This window comes from Medicago sativa, chromosome 3, assembly GCF_051527215.1.
Source record: "Medicago sativa cultivar Bolivia chromosome 3, Bolivia_mono, whole genome shotgun sequence".
NCBI lineage: Eukaryota > Viridiplantae > Streptophyta > Magnoliopsida > Fabales > Fabaceae > Medicago > Medicago sativa.
In genome coordinates this window covers 60,259,357-60,278,997 of record NC_140751.1, presented here as the reverse complement: position 1 = coordinate 60,278,997, position 19,641 = coordinate 60,259,357, and the positions used below count along the sequence as shown (strand labels likewise).

Here is a 19,641-nt window from a genome sequence, read left to right as displayed (position 1 = left end):
AGAAAATTCAAAACCATTAAGTACATCTAATGGTTTTAGAGTACAACTCACAGAAACCATTTCTACAGCAAAATGGTTTTGGAGTACAGCTCGCAGAAACCATTTCCACATCAAAATGGTTTTGGAGTACAACTCACAGAAACCATACCCATAGCAAAACCATTAGACAATTATTTTGATTTCTCATAGAAGACTATTAAAACCATTAAACCATAATTATGGTTTCAGTAATAATTTCAGTGTATAACATCTTAATCATTATTCAAAATCATCTAACAATAATAATTTCATTAAAAACCATTACATAATTATCTTGGTTTCACAAAGATGACTATCAAAATCATTAAACCATACTTATGGTTTCCTAGAATCGAGCCACTAGTGATAACTAAATCAACCCAGATAAAATGACACTATCTTCAAACAATTAAATTTTTTAAACATGATAATTAACAAAAGTGATACATAAGATGACATAATCCTTAGACTATAGATAAATGCGTAGTTTAGTCCTCCTGACTTACTTTTCATCATAATTGAACAGAAAATGTCATATCTGTAAGTTTAATGACCAGAGCGCACATGAACCTAAACTGGAGAAGGTAAATTGGAATTTTCCCATCAACAAAGTTCACACAAAAAATGGTCACGTCACTGTTATTTGAGCATGAAAATTTATGTTTACGTTTGAAGGAAAGTTGACAGAAAGACTAAAGTGCACATTTTTATTGTTTGACGACTAAAATGAAGATGGTCCTAATACTAAGTTGGATGGAGTAAATTGTAGTTTTCCTTAAAAAAAAATACAACCAGACTACATATTTAGTGCCAGTAGATAGCAATACATCTTAGTAAATAGAGGTAAAAAGAAATCAGAACGAGATAATACCCCTGCTGGAACCAGAGTAACGGTTACTGTTCTAGAAGTTCGTGTATTGTTTCTCTTGGGGGTGTATGACAAAATGGGTTGGGGTGTACGAATCAATTATGTTGGGCTACTAGTGAATGAGTTGGGATATATGCACGGTACATAAGGATTTCCTTATGCACCATAACCTCTCCCAATGTTGACATTAGAAATTATATCAATTGCCTTGACGTACACGTCAATTGTAAAGGTTCAATACTTGTGTTTCGATTTGTTTGATTTAGAATTGTCGTAACTATACTTCTTTTACTAACTTTTGAATCAGATAAAATCTAATATAAAGTGACAAATTTCATTACTAGTACAAAGTCCAGTCGACATAATTAACCGAAGTGTACAAAAAGCTGAAATTAGGAAAATTAATTTATGAAAAAATTTAAAAAAAATTTCAGAAGTGGGATTTGAACCCACACTCTCTCACGAGAATCAGAACAACTTGAGTCTGACGTCTTAGACCACTCGGCCATCCTGACCACTTGGCCATCTTGACTATTTGATAATGACTTTGTGATATAAAAGTATAAGAACATAATAATAAAACTAAATTCCATATGTTGTGTCGTGAGTATATTATATATCATTGCTTGAACAACATTCTTCTAGCCTACAATGGAATGTGTAGCATAAAGAACTTCATTCTCATGCATGTGTAAATAATGAAAGTAATTTAGATTTTACTTGTCCAAAAGTTTATTATTTCCAGAAGTCATATTTAGTTAAGCTATGTCTCTTTAAGGGTTTAATTTGTTAACTCAATTAAATTAAAATGGTGTCATTTAGAGTTATGTGTGTTCTTTACAAATAAAAAAGCTGTTACTTCTTCTATTTAGGTCTGTTTGGTAAGGCCACCAAAAGAGCTTATAGCTTATAGCTTATAGCTTATAAGCTCATTTGACAAAAAAAGCTCTGTTTGGTGACTTTTTTTACAATGAGCTTATAGTTTATTTCACGAATTTCAACGAGCTTATAAGCTATTTTTCAGAAGCTACTCCAAGTAGCGTTTGAGCTTATAGCTTATAGCTTTTTGTTTTTTCTTCCATTATTACCCTTGTTATTTTAATTAAAACCCAACTTTACCCTTTATATATTAAAACACATTTATTACGTTTCAATGCTTTGCCTCTATATTTTTTTCCCTGCGTTTCCAGTTCTTATGTATATTACGTCTTCATTTTAACATCAAATTTTCATTAAAATAACTGAAATGGAATATTACGTTCTTATGTATATTATGTATATTACGTTCTTATGTATATTATCTATATTGCGTTTCCAGTTTTTCTTGTAGTAACAATTTTCATTTTAACATCAAATTTTATACTTTATTTTTTTAAAGAAACTTTATACTTGAATTTTTTTGTAAAGTATAAAAACTGAAATGGAATAAATGTTATATGAATTAATAATGTCCTTTTATGTAATTTTACATTTATCAGCTAGTTCAACCACTATTTTTACCAAACACTTTAATTAGCTTATCAGCTATAAGCTATCAGCTAGCTTATCAGCTAAAAGCTATCAGCTAGCTTATAAGCTATCCGCTATTTTTACCAAACAGAGCCTTAATGTGTCCAATTGATTCAATTGCATGGTGTTTGATAGATTGAAGAAGTGTTACATCTGTTCTAAGGTGTACCAATGTTTTAAAATCGTTCATAACGTCGACAATGATTAATGTCGTCAGCTTGTTGAAGTTCTTTTGCATATGTTACCGATTGTCAGCAACTTGATTGACATAGGAAGTTTAAGGTCTTCTACATATCCTCTGGAGAATAAGTTTCTAGTTTCTTAAAAAAAAAAAAAAAAAAGGAAGAAGATTTTCTAGTCTTTTGAAGAATCAACTTCCATTATGCAATTCTGAGTTGTGAATGCGAGTAATACTATGAGATTCAACTTATGAGAAGCATCTTTAGTCGTTAGTTTCAAACTATTTTAGACATTGGTACACCATCGATGAGTCATTTTCTATCCTAGATGTGACCTCAATTCAATTCAAGTTATGACTGTCATAAACAGACAAAAATAAGAAAATAAAATTCATTTATCAATAAACAATCACATGGTGTAAAATCATTGAAAGAATCTCATTTAATTATTTTAAATCTATAAATTGTTGATTAGTGAAATCCATCAATGAAACCATTGTAACTAAAGAGTATAATTATAGTGTTTTTTTTACAGCAAATCATGCAAGTCTTCTCTTGGCTGAGACTAAAATTTGAATCTTGACATTTTATATAAAATGTGATTACTCTATTTGAAATGTGTATATTCGACAAATAATATGAGACGGATGGAGTAATATTACTTTTCAACTGGGAAAAAAAGACTACTGAATTTAGAACCATAAAATAGAAAATGACTTATCTAGTACTTGATCAATTATTTCGTCCAGATTTCAACACTTTCAAAGATTATATAACAAAAAAGCATACTTTCTTATAGCACACGTATAATAGCATGCTGCAAAAGGTCAACATATGCTGAATGTTGAAAACAAAATCACCAGCTTCACAACTCAAGCTAGAGCTATACAGTATGTAACAAGCTACCTTCAAGAAAAAAGTATTAGCTGGTATTCCATTCACACAGTGCAATCATCCCTCTATATTGCATCAACATATTCACTGCATAGCAAAGATTTCTCTATTGAAAACTCTCCTAGGCACTTCAGCATTGTACCTCTCTAAGTCATGCCTTGCTATATCAAAAGAGTGACTTGGCATCTGAGCATTTCTGTAAGGTTCTTCTTGGAAATAGCTTGGCCTCTGGGCATTTCTGTAAAGTTCTTCTTGCAAATAACTTGAGTTTCCTTCAAAGGCTTTGTATTGGTAGTCTCCATTCCTAGCACCAAGTGACATAGGAGGAGCCATATCCATTGTTCTTCTAAGAGGCTCTGTTAGAGAATATTGGCAATTAGTTGGCGTTGGCCACGACTGCAGAGATTGCAATGACTCCATTGGTGCTACCAATCTTCGAGTGTCTTGTGTCATATCACGAGCACAGCGGTAACCGTCAGCAGAACAAGCAACACTTCTATGTATTTCTGGCCACGGATGCAGAGATTGCAATGACTCCATTGGTGGTACCATTCTTCGAGTGTCTTGTGTCATATCACGAGCTGAAAGGGGATTTGATAGCAGAAAGAAAAATTATAGATAAGACTATTGACTATGCTAACTTTCTTGATAATAATTGCTTGCTTCATTCATTTAGATGGTAGTAATATATAGGAAAATAATACAATAGTGACTATCATTAAAGGACAGTCTTTGGCACTGCTACAGCTGTATCCTAAAGGCACTACAGCTGGTGGAAAAATACTAATGTTCCACTAACTAGCAGTGGAGGATCTTGACTTATTTTGTTGGGGGTGCCAACTATTTTTAGAATATTTAGTTAAGTTGGTTCAGTTGTTAAGCACAAATTGTTATGTTGTTTTAGTGGTTCTTGCGTTTGAGTTCCACCTTTTGAGCAACGGTTCAAGTCCTGGCAAGACACTTTTTTGTGAATAAAATAAAAAATGCAGCAAAAAAAAAATAGAATAATAGAATAGAAATAGAAGAAGGAGCTGCAAAACATTCATATTTTCCACTGCGACACGCTCAAATCTTCTGATTTATATGCCTAATATGGTATTTATAAAATAGCTGGGGGGATCCATGGCTACCATGGGCTCCCATGAAGATCCGCCACTGCCACTAAGGCCTTATATTAGTGTCGAATCCAAAATGGGGCGTGGCCAAGCGGTAAGGCAACGGGTTTTGGTCCCGTTATTCGGAGGTTCGAATCCTTCCGTCCCAGATCATATCTATTCATGATATATACCTATACCTATTTGAATATAAATAGTATATCCGAATAAAGATTACCTTTTCTTTTTCTTAAAGAAATTCATTTTTTCGATTTACAAACTATGAAAATAGAATATTCAATTTATTGATAGAATATCGACTTAATTTTTACATCTTTAGTTTATAATATAATGTTCCACTAAGGCCTTATATCTAATGGCACTACAGCTGGTGGAAATACTATAATGTTCCACTAAGACCTTATCCATTCCTAGTAGGCAAACAAGGGATCCTGTGCTTACTGATCCACATAGTCTCTCAAGTATTTGGGTCTGGTGCGGTTCCTCTTGGCCCGTATGGGAGTAACATGGATCCTGTCTTCTTCCAGCTCTTCTCCTCCACTTGGGTCAGCAAGTTCAATGGGTTCAATGTTGTGATCCATAACATCCCCTTCTCCTTCAAAATTGACCTTGTCCTCAAGGTTCAGAAGTATTTCAAGTATTTCTGTCAAATTGTTGATCTCCCTTGAGATCGGATTGTATCCATTTCTCAAGTCAAATTCTGATCTAATTGGTTCATTCAACTTTAGAAAGTGATTTGTCTGAGGATAACAATTGAATTGATTCATTTTTGGAAATAAACTTGTTCGAGGAAGATAGTTGAGATCAACTGGAGCTGGAAATTGCGCAATGCTCTGAATCTCTTCATGAAATGGAAGAATTGTCTGCTGTCTAGAAATCTCTATATGATTTCCCCTCAAATGGTTTTTCATACTTCTAGGATTGCATATGAACTTGAAAGTGCTGCACTTACCGAGAGGAAAGGGGTCATCACATCGATAGCTATCTCCTCGTTTGTTGTTGTAACCTGGATAATCTTCCTTGTTGAAATCAATGCAGTCAATCATTGTCAGAAAGCTTTGGTTGGCGAGCTTCTCAATGTTCCAGTCATTGAAAGGAGGTGTAGTTTTGTGATTGACATGAATCTCACCATTGGCCCTAAGCATCTGACATGCATTCTTGAAGAAACCGAACACGAGATCCATATGCATCCTTTAAATTCACAAGGAAACACAAATCGCATAGTATTGTTAATAATAATTTCACTCTAAAAGCCTTAACTATGATAACCAAAGATAATTAACATATTTCTAAATAGGCAAACTAACATCTCTGTACAAACTTGTGCATAATAATAAAAGGGGAAGTTTATGTTATCATTTCAAAACAGATTCATTAGATTACAGAAGTTCTCAGTTTCAGAGAGACAGAATCCACTCCGAAGTGTTTAAAAGTACTCAAGACAGTAATTAGTCATTAAACTGAAATCTAGTACTAGAAAACTCACATGATCATCATCAAGTTGTCTTCCTTCCCATGGAAACCTGCATGAGGAAAGTTGAATATAATGCGATCAAACCTCTGCATTTTTAAATCCGGATGAAATTTCATTCCTGTTGCATCCACTCCATGTAACACGTATGCTCCCAGCTTCTGCAATTCTTCTAAATTTGATTTGGCATTTTTGTACTTCTTGATCACCTCATCTACATGAACAGGAGGGCATCGATGACAAAAGCAAGACCAGAGCATTTTGATTTTGCAGAGTAATGTGGCAAAATTTGACGGATAAAAACTGACAAAGCATTTTAAGTTTTGAACACAAACAAGTCTATGAAAGTATCAATTTGACTTTCCTATTTTCATTCAAAGCAACCAAGCACCTTAAAAACTATACCATATTAGATAAGGAAAAAAACTATGAATCAAAGAAATAAAGAAGAAAAAGCAATCCAAGTCCATTGAGACACACTACTTAAACCAATCAAAATACATCACCATGCATTACATTCACATGCACTCCCAAAAATTGTGAACAATAGGAAAATGATCAAAAGTTTGAAATAAAAAGGAAAGTCACATTGACTAATCTCAAACAAACTAGACTCATCAGCCATAATTGTCTACACAAACAAAACAAAACAACCATAAATGACAATGTCGAGGACTCGAGGGTTAACCCTGGTAGTAGCAACTTTCTTTGATTGGAATGATTGATTGAAAAGTGAAGATAATTTTCCTTTTATCATATTCAAAAACACCGATAAAAAAAAATAACTATGTAGCACCGACACTTCAGATTGAACACAAATTCAGTGGCATGCCTTCAGTCGTAAACTTTAAACCCTAAACCAACACTAATACAACATCAACATGACGCAGCACGGAAGCGTAGGGTTAGCAAGCGCTAAACCTAGATAGAAAAGAACAAGTTTGCAAGCGACAAACTTGTGAAAATAGGGTTGCAAACGACAAACCTATCAAAATAAGGGTTCCGGAATCCACCAGAAATTGAGAGAAAATCTCGAATAATTTTATTGAATCAAAAAGTGTGCCTCTTAGGCTACATAAGTTCTGCTTATATAGTGAAAGAAATAACAAACTCGTGGGCCAAAATAAAATAAAACGTAATAATAATAGAAAGTTCTAGAAAATTATTAAGATTTGGTTAAAATAAAATACTATAAAATTACTAAGAAAGCCCTCCTACATCAGTCTCCTCCACCTCTGAAGAACTCGACCCCGAGTTCTCATCTTGATAAAGGACTTCATCTGCATGGTATTCATGAATGTCTGCCACATTGAAAGTGTTGGAAATGTTCATAGAATCTGGAAGTGCAACCACATATGCATTATCATTGATCTTGCGAGTCACTTTGAATGGACCATACTTGCGGGGTTGTAGCTTGCTGTAGGTACCAACGGGAAATCTCTCTTTTCGCAGAAACACCATCACATCATCCCCCACATTGAAAACCTTGACTCTTCGCCGTTTATCTGCAGCAGCTTTATTTTTCAACCCGGTAGCTTCTAACTTGGCCTTGACAGAATCTTTCACAGTCATAATCCCTTCAGCCATCTTTTCAGCAGCTACGCTAACTCCAGGAGCTTTAGGCAACTTAATCAAATCAACCACATGTTTAGGGACAGAAGTGTAAACAAGTGCAAAAGGTGTTTTTCCGGTAGCAGAATGCACAGTGCTGTTATAAGCAAATTCAACCTGAGGTAAAGCCAAGTCCCACTGTTTTGGTTTGTCACCACAAACACAGCGAATCATATTTCCCAAAGTTTTGTTCGTGACCTCAGTTTGTCCATCAGTCTGGGGGTGAGCGGTAGAACTCCTGTTCAGGGATGTTCCAAATAATTTCCACAGAGTAATCCAGAAATGACTGAGGAATTTGGTGTCTCTATCGGAGGTAATAGATGTAGGAACCCCATGAAGGCGCACAACCTCTCTGAAAAATAGTTTGGCTATGTTGGATGCATCCGCAGTCTTCTTGCAAGCAATGAAATGGGACATCTTGGAGAATCGGTCCACAACCACAAACACAGAATCCACACCTCGCTGGGTACGAGGCAAACCCAACACAAAATCCATAGATAAATCCTGCCAAATGTCATCAGGAATGGGTAAAGGCATGTAAAGACCCGTGTTCTGCGACTGACCTTTAGAAACTTGGCAAGTGTAGCATTTCTTGACAATGGTTCCAACATCTTTTCTCAAGTGCGGCCAATAAAACCTTTCTTCTAGACTAGCAATGGTCTTATCTCGCCCCATGTGTCCACTAAGACCGCCACTATGTAGGTCCCTAATTAATTTCTCCCTTAAGGATGAGCAAGGAATGCACAGTTTGTCTCCTTTAAAAAGGTATCCTTCTCGAATATGAAAATCTACACAAGGATGTTCCTTGCATTTGACCCATAATTCTTTGAACTCAGCATCACTCTCGTACAATTCCTTCAGACATTCAAAACCCACAACCTCTTGTGCTAAAGTGACGAGCAAAGAAGCTCTCCTACTTAAAGCATCAGCTACCTTGTTAAGAGCACCAGATTTATGCTGAATAATAAAAGGGAATTTTTGCAGAAAACTCACCCACCGAGCGTGCATCTTGTTGATTACTTTCTGATTATGGAGAAATTTCAGAGCTTGATGATCAGTAAACAGAATGAACTCTCTATGAATCAGATAATGCTCCCATTGGCGAAGGGCTCTGAAAACGGCGTAAAATTCTTGGTCATAAGTACTCCATTTTTGGCGAGCTTCACTCAACTTCTCACTAAAGAAAGCAATTGGCTTCTTCTCTTGAGAAAAAACAGCTCCTATTCCAATTCCACTAGCATCACATTCAACTTGGAACACTTTTTCAAAATCAGGAAGAGCTAAGACTGGGGCGGTGCACAACTTTTTTATTAAGGCAAAACTCTGATCTTGCTCGGAACCCCACTTGAATTTTCCTTTCTTCAAACATTCTGTGATTGGTGCAGTGATAGTGCTGAAATCTCTGATAAATCTTCTATAAAAAGTGGCCAATCCGTGAAAACTACGTACTTCGGTAACTGATGTGGGTGCAGGCCAATCTCTGATAGACATCACCTTTTCCTCATCAACCTGGATTCCATCTTCACCAACTATAAACCCCAAGAAAAGTAACTTGTTGGTACTGAATGTGCACTTTTTCAGATTAATGTACAACTGATTATCTTGTAAAACTTGCAAAACCAGCCTCACATGTTCCAAGTGCTCTTTCTTGGACTTACTATAAATCAAAATATCATCAAAATAAACTACTACAAAGGATCCAATAAAGGGGCGTAGAACCTGATTCATTAATCTCATGAAGGTGCTAGGGGCGTTTGACAATCCGAAAGGCATCACTAGCCATTCATAAAGTCCATCCTTACTCTTGAAAGCTGTCTTCCACTCATCTCCAGGTCTAATTCTGATCTGATGATATCCACTACGCAGGTCTATTTTCGAAAACACCTTAGACCCTGACAACTCATCAAGCATGTCTTCTAAACGGGGAATTGGAAACCGATACTTGATAGTTATCTTGTTGATGGCCCTGCTGTCGACACACATCCTCCACTGATTTCCTTTCTTTGGTACTAAAAGGACTGGGACAACACAAGGACTCATGCTCTCACGGATGAATCCCTTTCTTAGTAAATCCTCAATCTGCTCCCTTAAAATCTCATTCTCTTTAGGACTCATGCGGTAATGAGGAAGGTTTGGTAGGCTAGATCCTAGAATCAAGTCTATCTGATGTTGAACGTCTCTCATAGGAGGTAAATCATTTGGAAGCTCATCTGCAATCAGCTCATTGAAATCTTTTAGAATTTCTAAGACTTCACCTGGTATCGGAATCTCTTCTTTCACCACATTCATCAGCCCTTTGATCACAACCGGACAAAAATACTCAATTTCCTTAACAGCATCATCAAGTTCCTTTTCATTCTGAGTCATCACTAGGAAACTCGTTTTCTTCTCTTTCGGGTTCTTATCAAATTGTAAAACAGGTGTCATAGCAATCTTATGGGTTCCCCAAGTAAACAACATCACATTATCCCGACCCCGATAAGTAATATCATTATCAAACTGCCAAGGTCTACCAAGTAAAATATGACAAACATCCATATCAAGAATATAACAAAGTACCTCTTCTTTATAATGTTTGCCGATGGATAGCCGCAATTGGGTCGCTTTTGATGTTCTTTCTACTACTTATCTGTTCAAATTATGTGTTTGTTGGTTGTTTGCTGCTTTTCAAAAAATCCTTTTGTCCCGCCCAAGACAAAAGTGAATTTGTGCAGGGCTTTTTGCTTCATGTATTTTCCATCATTAATAAAAAGTCGTTTCTATCCCGACTTTGTTTTTATTTCATGCTTTTTCTGGAAAAATGGTAATACAAAAAACCAAAAAATAAATTTCATTCTCAAACATCTGCATAATCATAACATGTACTTACTTGTCAAAATCAATAATCAAATCATGCATTAATAAACCCGTTGAACACTTTAACCTTGTACTCTCTTCCAACTTTGAGTTCCTTGTGTCCAAAACTGAAGAAGAGAATGAAGAGATTCCCAATGAGATCTCTCACATACTGGGGCATCTTAGCCATCGAAGCTGCAAACAAAAATCAAGAACATTGTCCAGAAGATGGCAGTCGTTTACAAAGACTGGCATGAGAGGGTACCATTGCCTCGCATGGATATCATACTTCAGTACACATTTCAACAGGGGTAACCCCCCTCCTTCCCTCAGTATACAACATGGAGATCGTGCTTCCCGTGGAGGTCGAAGTCTCATCAATAGGAGTTCTGCTAAAGTCCAAGCTTGATCGAATTTAAACGTATGACGACCTTGTACAAATATATCAAAAGAGGTTTGAAACAAACTTCCAACAAGAAGGTTCGTCCCCGTGAATTTCAAAAAAGGAGACTTTGTGCCCAAAAAGGTACTATCTTTTCAACCAGACTCCAGGGGCAAGTGGATGCCTAGTTACGAAGGCCCATGTGCAATGACTTTTACAAATTATGGACGGCAACAAACTCACACGTCCTATGAATGCCGGTGCAGTCAAGAAATACTCTGTCAAAGAATAAAAGCTCGATAAGTCGCAAATTCTACAAAGCGGCTTAGGCAAAAATGAGCGTCTCGGTGGACTGAAAACCCGAAAGGGCAGTCCAGGCAAAAATTAGAGACAAAAAAAATGATGATTATCCTGATAGGTTGAAACCCGAAAAGGGCGATCTATGCAAAAAATTAAGGATCATGACAAAGTAACTGCATCCAGTCAGGCAAGATCCACTTGGGGCATACCTGCTATCAAAGAACCTCAAACTTAAGCATCTACAAATCCAAGACTCGGAACAGGGGCAATTCAAGGTCGCATCCGGTCAGGCACGATCCACTTGGGGCATCCAGCTATCAAAAGACCTCCGATTCGAAGCATCTGCAAATCAAAGACTCAGAACAGGGGCAATTCAAGGTCGCATCCGGTCAGGCACGATCCACTTGGGGCATCCAGCTATCAAAAGACCTCCGATTTGAAGCATCTGCAGATCAAAGACTCGGAACAGGGGCATTCAAAGTTGTTAGGGAGAATAACAGTTATTGTGTTCAATGTACCTTCCCATATATTTACCATTTTCCAAATTTTTCAAAGATCTGTGGGGCCACGCCATTGGCAGGCCACCACTCAATTCATCAAATTTGAGCCTGTGCCCATTTATTTGTAACTCCTGTTTGTTCTATTTGCAAAATTTCTTCTATTTTTGATGGCAATACTTGAAGCAAAAATTTTCAAAATACAAAACTTTTTTTTACATCTTTTGAAAAGTGTGAACAACAAATGCACTCTCTTTGAGCTCGTGAGTAGTTGAAGTGTACATCAACATCCGCCTCGAGAATGGTTACATTCCGAAAGAGAAACATGATTAAGCAATGTGGAGAGGACCTCTGCTTTGAGCAAGATGCTGTCACAGTCCAAAAACACAAAAAATATACAAAAATAAAAGCTCGCTAAGTTGAAAACCTAAAAAGGCGACTTAGGCAATAGAGAGCATCCCGGTGGATCGAAAACCCGAAAGGGCGGTCCAGGCAAAAATTAGGGGCACTAAAAAAGGAATATATTCCCGTTGGACTGAAAACCCGAAAGGGCTGTCCAGGCAAAAGTTAGGGATTTTCAAAAAGAAAAAAAAAACAAAAATATATACAAAATAAACATGACTGTTGAAGCATGCCAGGGGAAGGGTACTCTGCGTCGGTTTACAAATGAAGACTTCTTCCAGACTTTTGGTCGACAATGGGCTTTATCCCTAGGAGGCATCTGTTGCTACCTTGTGCCTGGTTTTTTTTCTTTCTTCACTGTCAATAGCGCAATTTGTTCACAATAGTATCATCTTCAAGGAAGTTTGCTGAGTGTTTGTACTGTGTTGTCAGTCCGCCTCCCATCCTACCTGTCTTGTCTCGTTTCATCGAGTTACCCATCATATATAGTTTATACAGTCATACAAGTTACATTCATACATTCATACAATCATACATTCATACATTAATACTTTCACATATTCATACATTCATTCATACCCAGCATATACACAACATCATTCATACATAACCGCATTGGTCACCCATAGTCTTGTTTTGTCGTATCCCTTCCGTTCGATCTTCACTCATGGTGCGTCAAGCAAATAGCTTGCAAACCTCTACTGTTGTCTTGGTGTCAAGCGAATAGCTTGCAAACCTCTACTGTTATCTTGGTGTCAGGCGAATAGCTTGCAACCCTCTTTTGTCATCACGAGTGTCAAGCGAATAGCTTGCAAATATCTTTTGTTACCTTTGTGTCAAGCGAATAGCTTGCAAACATCTTTTGTTACCTGTGTGTCAGGCGAATAGCTTGCAAATATCTTTTGTTACCTTTGTGTCAAGCGAATAGCTTGCAAACATCTTTTGTTACCTGTGTGTCAAGCAAATAGCTTGCAAATATCTTTTGTTACCTTTGTGTCAAGCGAATAGCTTGCAAACATCTTTTGTTACCTGTGTGTCAAGCAAATAGCTTGCAAACATCTTTTGTTACCTGTGTGTCAGGCGAATAGCTTGCAAATATCTTTTGTTACCTTTGTGTCAAGCGAATAGCTTGCAAACATCTTTTGTTACCTGTGTGTCAAGCAAATAGCTTGCAAATATCTTTTGTTACCTTTGTGTCAAGCGAATAGCTTGCAAGCCTCTTTGGTTACCTGTGTGTCAAGCGAATAGCTTGCAAATATCTTTTGTTACCTTTGTGTCAAGCGAATAGCTTGCAAGCCTCTTTTGTTACCTGTGTGTCAAGCGAATAGCTTGCAAATATCTTTTGTTACCTTTGTTTCAAGCGAATAGCTTGCAAGCCTCTTTTGTTATCTGTGTGTCAAGCGAATAGCTTGCAAATATCTTTTGTTACCTTTGTGTCAAGCGAATAGCTTGCAAGCCTCTTTGGTTACCTGTGTGTCAAGCGAATAGCTTGCAAATATCTTTTGTTACCTTTGTGTCAAGCGAATAGCTTGCAAGCCTCTTTTGTTACCTGTGTGTCAAGCGAATAGCTTGCAAAAATTCTTGTCTTATGAAAAAGTGTCATCCCCAGCGTTAGCTGTTCTAGTGATGTCACTAATCAATTTCAATTTCAATTTCAAAAGTGACATCCCCAGCGTTAGTTGTTCTAGTGATGACACTGGTCAATTTCAATTTCAGCTGTTCTAGTGATGTCACCTGTCAATTTCAATTTTAGAGGTGTCATCCCCAGCGTTAGCTGTTCTAGTGATGTCACCAGTCAATTTCTATTTCTATTTCAATTTCAAAAGTGTCATCCCCAGCGTTAGCTGTTCTAGAGATGTCGCTAATAGTGTTGTCTTCATTAAGCTATCGTCCCGAACCAATACGGTAGTAGACAATCTTTCCCCAGTGAAACTACATTCCCTAGCGGAGTCGGATCCCTTTCTTTAACAAACTTGGGTATCCCGTTGTTGTTTCTCTCCCCAGTCAAATCATCTTTGCCATCCTGCATTCATACTTATATCATGAGCATTTCACAGCATCTTAGGTCCAAAATTGGTGTACTTTTGTATTTAAGTCTCTTCGTTCCGTCAACTCGAAGATTCCATCTTCAACTCTCCGGACGAAGAAACTTAAATAGGGGCATCTGTCATACCCCAATTTTTGACCTAAGGTCCTACATTCATGTGCCTTTTGACCCTGATTAGTCTCTGACTTTTCAAGGAAAATTCGGTAGAGGGGTACTTTAAAATACCTCAGTTTTTGTTCCGATATCGGGCCCTCTTCTCTCCTTTCTTTTTTTTAGTAAAATTTCCATCTTTTATTAATTTTCTTGTAATTTTAATTTTAATTTTTAGTTATTTTTATTCTTTTATTTTAGTCATTTTTTTTTCCTTTTTTAAATGTCCAAAAAACATAGTACAAGTCTTGTTTACACGCCACTTTCAAAGGCACAATCTCAGAGTCAGAAACTTTTTTTTCCTATTATTTTCCATTTTACCTTTTTTATTTTTAGTTTAATTACTTCTATAAGTTTTTTTATTTTTTATTATATAACTTTTTTTAATGAGTCCAAAAATAAAATGTCCATGGTCCAAAATTTTTCAAGTCAAGTGTCAACTTTCACATTCCTCTTTTAAAATTCACCATTAAACACCATTCAAATCACCATCAAAATCCATTAAACTCCTCACCTATAAATAGAGCCCTCATTCCACACTTCAAAACACACCAAAAGTTCTCTTGAGTTGTCAAAGAACTTTTCTCTCTTCTCCCTCATTTAGCTTGTGTTGCCGAGCTATTCTTTTCTTCTCTCTCTTTTTTCTGTCCCTTCGGAATAAGTCCCTTCGGAATTTTGTCCCTTCGGTAATTTTTGTCCCTTCGGTTGTCCCTTTCTTTTATTTTCTTGCATTTTATTTCTTTTTAGCATTTTATTTTATTTCTATTTAGCATTTTAATTATTGTCATTTATTTTCCAGCAATTAGAATGTATTTAGGTCCAATGTAAATATAAATGAGAAAAGTGTGTGTGTGTGTGTGTGTGTGTGTCTTTTATTTCTTTACCGCTTTATATATATAAAAAAAATACAAAAAAATAGATTAGGGATTTTGTGGTGACCCAACGTCACTACAAAAATCCACGCGCTTTTATTTTTATTGCTCCGTTAGTTTAATTTTCATTTATTATTCCAAAACAACAAAAACATTCAAATAACCAAAAAAAATCACAAAAAATATTTTCATAATAAACCTTGATTTTCAATCAAGTGATCGTTCTTTTTACTTTCTTTCTTAATCAAATATCAAATCAATTTTAATCATACTTTGAGTCATCTTTCTTTCAATATAAAAAATACAAACAAATACTCATTTTCCACTTGGCTTTTATTTTAAAACCTTTTTTCAAAATTAATAAAAAACACCAAAACAAATCAAACGTCATTTTCTTAACCCCGAACTACGAGGTTTTGATCCCTCACGGGTACGTAGGCAGAGGACACTCGTCCTTCCAAATCAATAAAATGTAGATAATTAGGTCTTCCTTTTTTTAATCATTTCAAAGTTTCATTTTTTTTTTTAAAAAAAAAAAAGCAAGCAAGTTTATAGCACAAAATGTTAAATAAAACCAAAAGGTTCTCGTAGAGTACTACGAATATTTAGGGTGCTAATACCTTCCCTAAATATAACCAACCCCCGGACCCCCCAATTTAAATAAATTTTTTCAAAGACGTGAAATAAAAAGTGAGTCAAACGCTAACCAAATAGCCTTGACCTCCAAAAAAATGACGCGACACCATGATTGAATCACGTTCACGAAAGAACAGGGAAAACCTGCTCTGATACCAACTGACGCAGCACGGAAGCGTAGGGTTAGCAAGCGCTAAACCTAGATAGAAAAAGAACAAGTTTGCAAGCGACAAACTTGTGAAAATAGGGTTGCAAACGACAAACCTATCAAAATAAGGGTTCCGGAATCCACCAGAAATTGAGAGAAAATCTCGAATAATTTTATTGAATCAAAAAGTGTGCCTCTTAGGCTACATAAGTTCTGCTTATATAGTGAAAGAAATAACAAACCCGTGGGCCAAAATAAAATAAAACGTAATAATAATAGAAAGTTCTAGAAAATTATTAAGATTTGGTTAAAATAAAATACTATAAAATTAGGCTTAATAGCACTTTTGGCCCCCTATGTTTGTCAAAATTGCGATTTCGGCCCCCTATCTTTGAAAACTACAAAACCGCCCCTTGTGTTTCGGTTTCGTTGCACTTTTGGCCCCCATGGTCAATTTTGACCTGGTCCACGCTGACATGGCATCCACATCACTTATGTGGGGGGCCAAAATCGCAACTTTTGCAAACATAGGGGGCCAAAAGTGCTATTAAGAATATTTTTTATTTTTTTAATTCATTTTCTCCTTTTTTTTCATTTTTTTGTTTTGAAAAAATTTAAAAAAAGAGGGAAAATTAATAAAAATCGAAAATAATGAAAAAAATACTGAAAAAATTTAAAAAAATTTGGAAAAAATTAATAAGAATGAAAAAAAAATCTGGAAAAAAAATTTCGCATTTTTTTCATTTTTTTGTTTTGAAAAAATAAAAATAAAAGAGGGAAAATTAATAAAAATCGAAAATAATGAAAAAAATACTGAAAAAATTTAAAAAAAATTGAAAAAATTAATAAGAATGAAAACAAAAATCTGGAAAAAAAAATTCGCATCACATGTGTGTATATACATACCAATTCATTAAATCATTTTAATAATAAAAAAACATTAAAAACTGAAAATCTTTTAAAAATAACAAAAAATCCGATTATCTTTTTACAAAATAAAAGATTTATTTTTTTTAAAATTTTAAAAATAACAAAAAATCAGATTATTTTTTTCGAAAAATAGAAGAAAAAAGCAGAAAAGACATTTAGATTTTTTTTCGAAATTTAAAAAATTAGAAAAAAGTTCGGATTTTTTACAAAATTTAGAAGATATTTAAAAATACTGGAATTTAATTTTCAAATTAAAAAAAGTTTAGATTTTTTTGCGAAATAAAAAACTGGAAATCTGGATATATATTTTTTTAAAATCCAATTACTAAAAAACTGGAAATCTGGATATATATTTTTTTAAAATCCAATTACAATAGAAAAATTAAATTTTAAAAATCATATAATCTGAAGAAAAAAATTGATTTAGTTTAATTAAAAATTTAGGAAACAAATCTGTGAAGCTTGAATTACATAGGAATATTTTTGTAAAAAGAATTATTAATGCGTGTAAAATTTTAAAAAGTGTCTTATTTAGGAGACATTAAAATTTAAAAAGTGAGTACCTCAAGTTGCTCTTCCAATCTCTTTTGAACTAAAATTGATTTTTTTTCTTCAGATTATATGATTTTTAAAATTTAATTTTCATATTGTAATTGGATTTTAAAAAATATATATCTAGATTTTTAAAATTTTAAATATTTTCCAGTTTTTTATTTCGCAAAAAAATCTAAACTTTTATTTTTTAAAAAGATAATCTGATTTTTTTTTATTTTTAAAAGATTTTCAGTTTTTAATGTTTTTTATTATTAAAATGATTTAATGATGTGGTATGTATATACACACATGTGATGCGAAATTTTTTTTCCAGATTTTTGTTTTCATTCTTATTAATTTTTCCAATTTTTTTAAATTTTTTAGTATTTTTTACATTATTTTCGATTTTTATTAATTTTCCCCATTTTTTTAAATTTTTTCAAAACAAAAAAATGAAAAAAATGTGAAATTTTTTTTACAGATTTTTTTTTATTCTTATTAATTTTTCCAATTTTTTTAAAATTTTTTCAGTATTTTTTTTATTATTTTCGATTTTTATTAATTTTCCCTCTTTTTTTAAATTTTTTCAAAACAAAAAAATGAAAAAAAAGGAGAAAATGAATTAAAAAAATAATAAATATTCTTAATAGCACTTTTGGCCCCCTATGTTTGCAAAAGTTGCGATTTTGGCCCCCCACATAAGTGATGTGGATGCCATGTCAGCGTGGACTAGGTCAAAATTGACCATGGGGGCCAAAAGTGCAACGAAACCGAAACATAAAGGGCGGTTTTGTAGTTTTCAAAGATAGAGGGCCTTAATCGCAATTTTGGCAAACATAGGGGGCCAAAAGTGCTATTAAGCCATAAAATTACTAAGAAAGCCCTCCTACATCACAACACAATGTTGTTACATTTACATTACATTAAATTAGTTCAAATTTCTTAAATTGTTTCTGGTATCAACAAGAGTATCATTTTTATAGCTGATATATCCATGCACCTTCATTTCAAAGAAACAACGAAATCAGAAAAATGATTCCTTTATGAATAAATATAAAATACCACAATGAAATAACACCACCACAATATCAAAAAAATCAAACCCATTATACTATAACATTATTTCCCAACTAAAAAACATGCATATAATTCAAAGATCAAAACTTTAACACTAAACAAAAAAAGGGTTTAAAGCACAAACACAAACATAAACATACTATTTAAAGCATTATAAATAGGGTTCAGAGAAAAACCATAGGTGTCAAGTGAAGAAGCAACGATATTTGAAGCAGAACCAAAAGCTTTAGCAAGAGAAAGTGAGAAAGAGAAATCGCCATCACCCACTAACAGTATTTGATGATCACTGCAATAATGTGTGACCCATTTTTGTTGTTGTTGTTGCTGAATCAACCCTAGTTTCTTCTTACATGCACTTTTCTTCTTTGATTTTCGTGGCATTTTTGGAAGATGAAATGGACTTGGAAGTGTAATAGTCAATGCACTATTGTTTCCGATGCTACTTTATATAGCAAACGCTCTGTGATTAACATTTGATCACTTTACCGTTGTCACTTCACTTTATTATAGATAATCTTTTTCAAATTTCATTTAGGAAAATGCATTAGTGTCTCGGCTTAATTTTCACTTTAACATTTTTTTCGGTGTCTAAATAATTATCACTTTACAATATCAATGCATTATTTTTTAATTTTTTAACTGCTATAATCTTATTTATTGAATTTCATTCAACTTAATTACTCTGTTAACTGGAATTAATAAAGATAAGTAAATTATATTGATTTTACCATTGAAATTAACACAATTAATTATTTTCTTAAAAATCGTGCACAATCCTTAAACGACTGTTAAAATGAGACAGAGGAAGCACTAGACAATTGATGATTTTTTTTTTACTAATGACATTTTATGATTTTTTTTTGCTAGTAAGACATTTTATGATTTGATTTGATTTTATAAATAAATGAAAGACTTAACTGCAGTTTTGGTCCAGTTTTGGTCTCTTTATTTACGTTTTTTGTGGAATTGGTCCCCCTATTTTAAAATTCGACAGTTTTGGACATCTATCATATTTTTGAACTAAAAAAAAATGTGATGTGATAGGTTTTAAATGTCTTGGTATATGATCAGAAGATAAGAAAATATCAACATCAAGAAAATCATAAGAAAATTCCTTTGAAAACTTCATTTAAAACATGTTATATCACCGTATTATAAATAATTTA

The 19,641-nt window shown here is 34.2% G+C and overlaps 1 protein-coding gene across 2 annotated transcripts; it reads right to left on the bottom strand.

Annotated features, from left to right (window-relative positions):
• Positions 1-3,265: 3,265 nt before the first annotated feature.
• Positions 3,266-18,892, bottom strand: LOC146938775 (uncharacterized protein At4g26485-like). Of its 2 annotated transcripts, none has more exons than XM_085752686.1 (4): positions 18,652-18,892; positions 6,070-6,268; positions 5,230-5,774; positions 3,266-3,977 (listed from the first exon to the last, which is right to left on the bottom strand). In XM_085752686.1, exons 1-4 carry the CDS (start codon positions 18,854-18,856, stop codon positions 3,553-3,555), a joined length of 1,374 nt encoding a protein of 457 aa, XP_085608812.1. In that variant the 5' UTR covers positions 18,857-18,892; the 3' UTR covers positions 3,266-3,552. The 2 variants fall into 2 exon arrangements, with proteins under 2 accessions (XP_085608812.1, XP_085608811.1); XM_085752685.1 differs by lacking the exon at positions 3,266-3,977 and adding an exon at positions 4,846-4,928 and having other exon boundaries at positions 4,983-5,774.
• Positions 18,893-19,641: the final 749 nt, after the last annotated feature.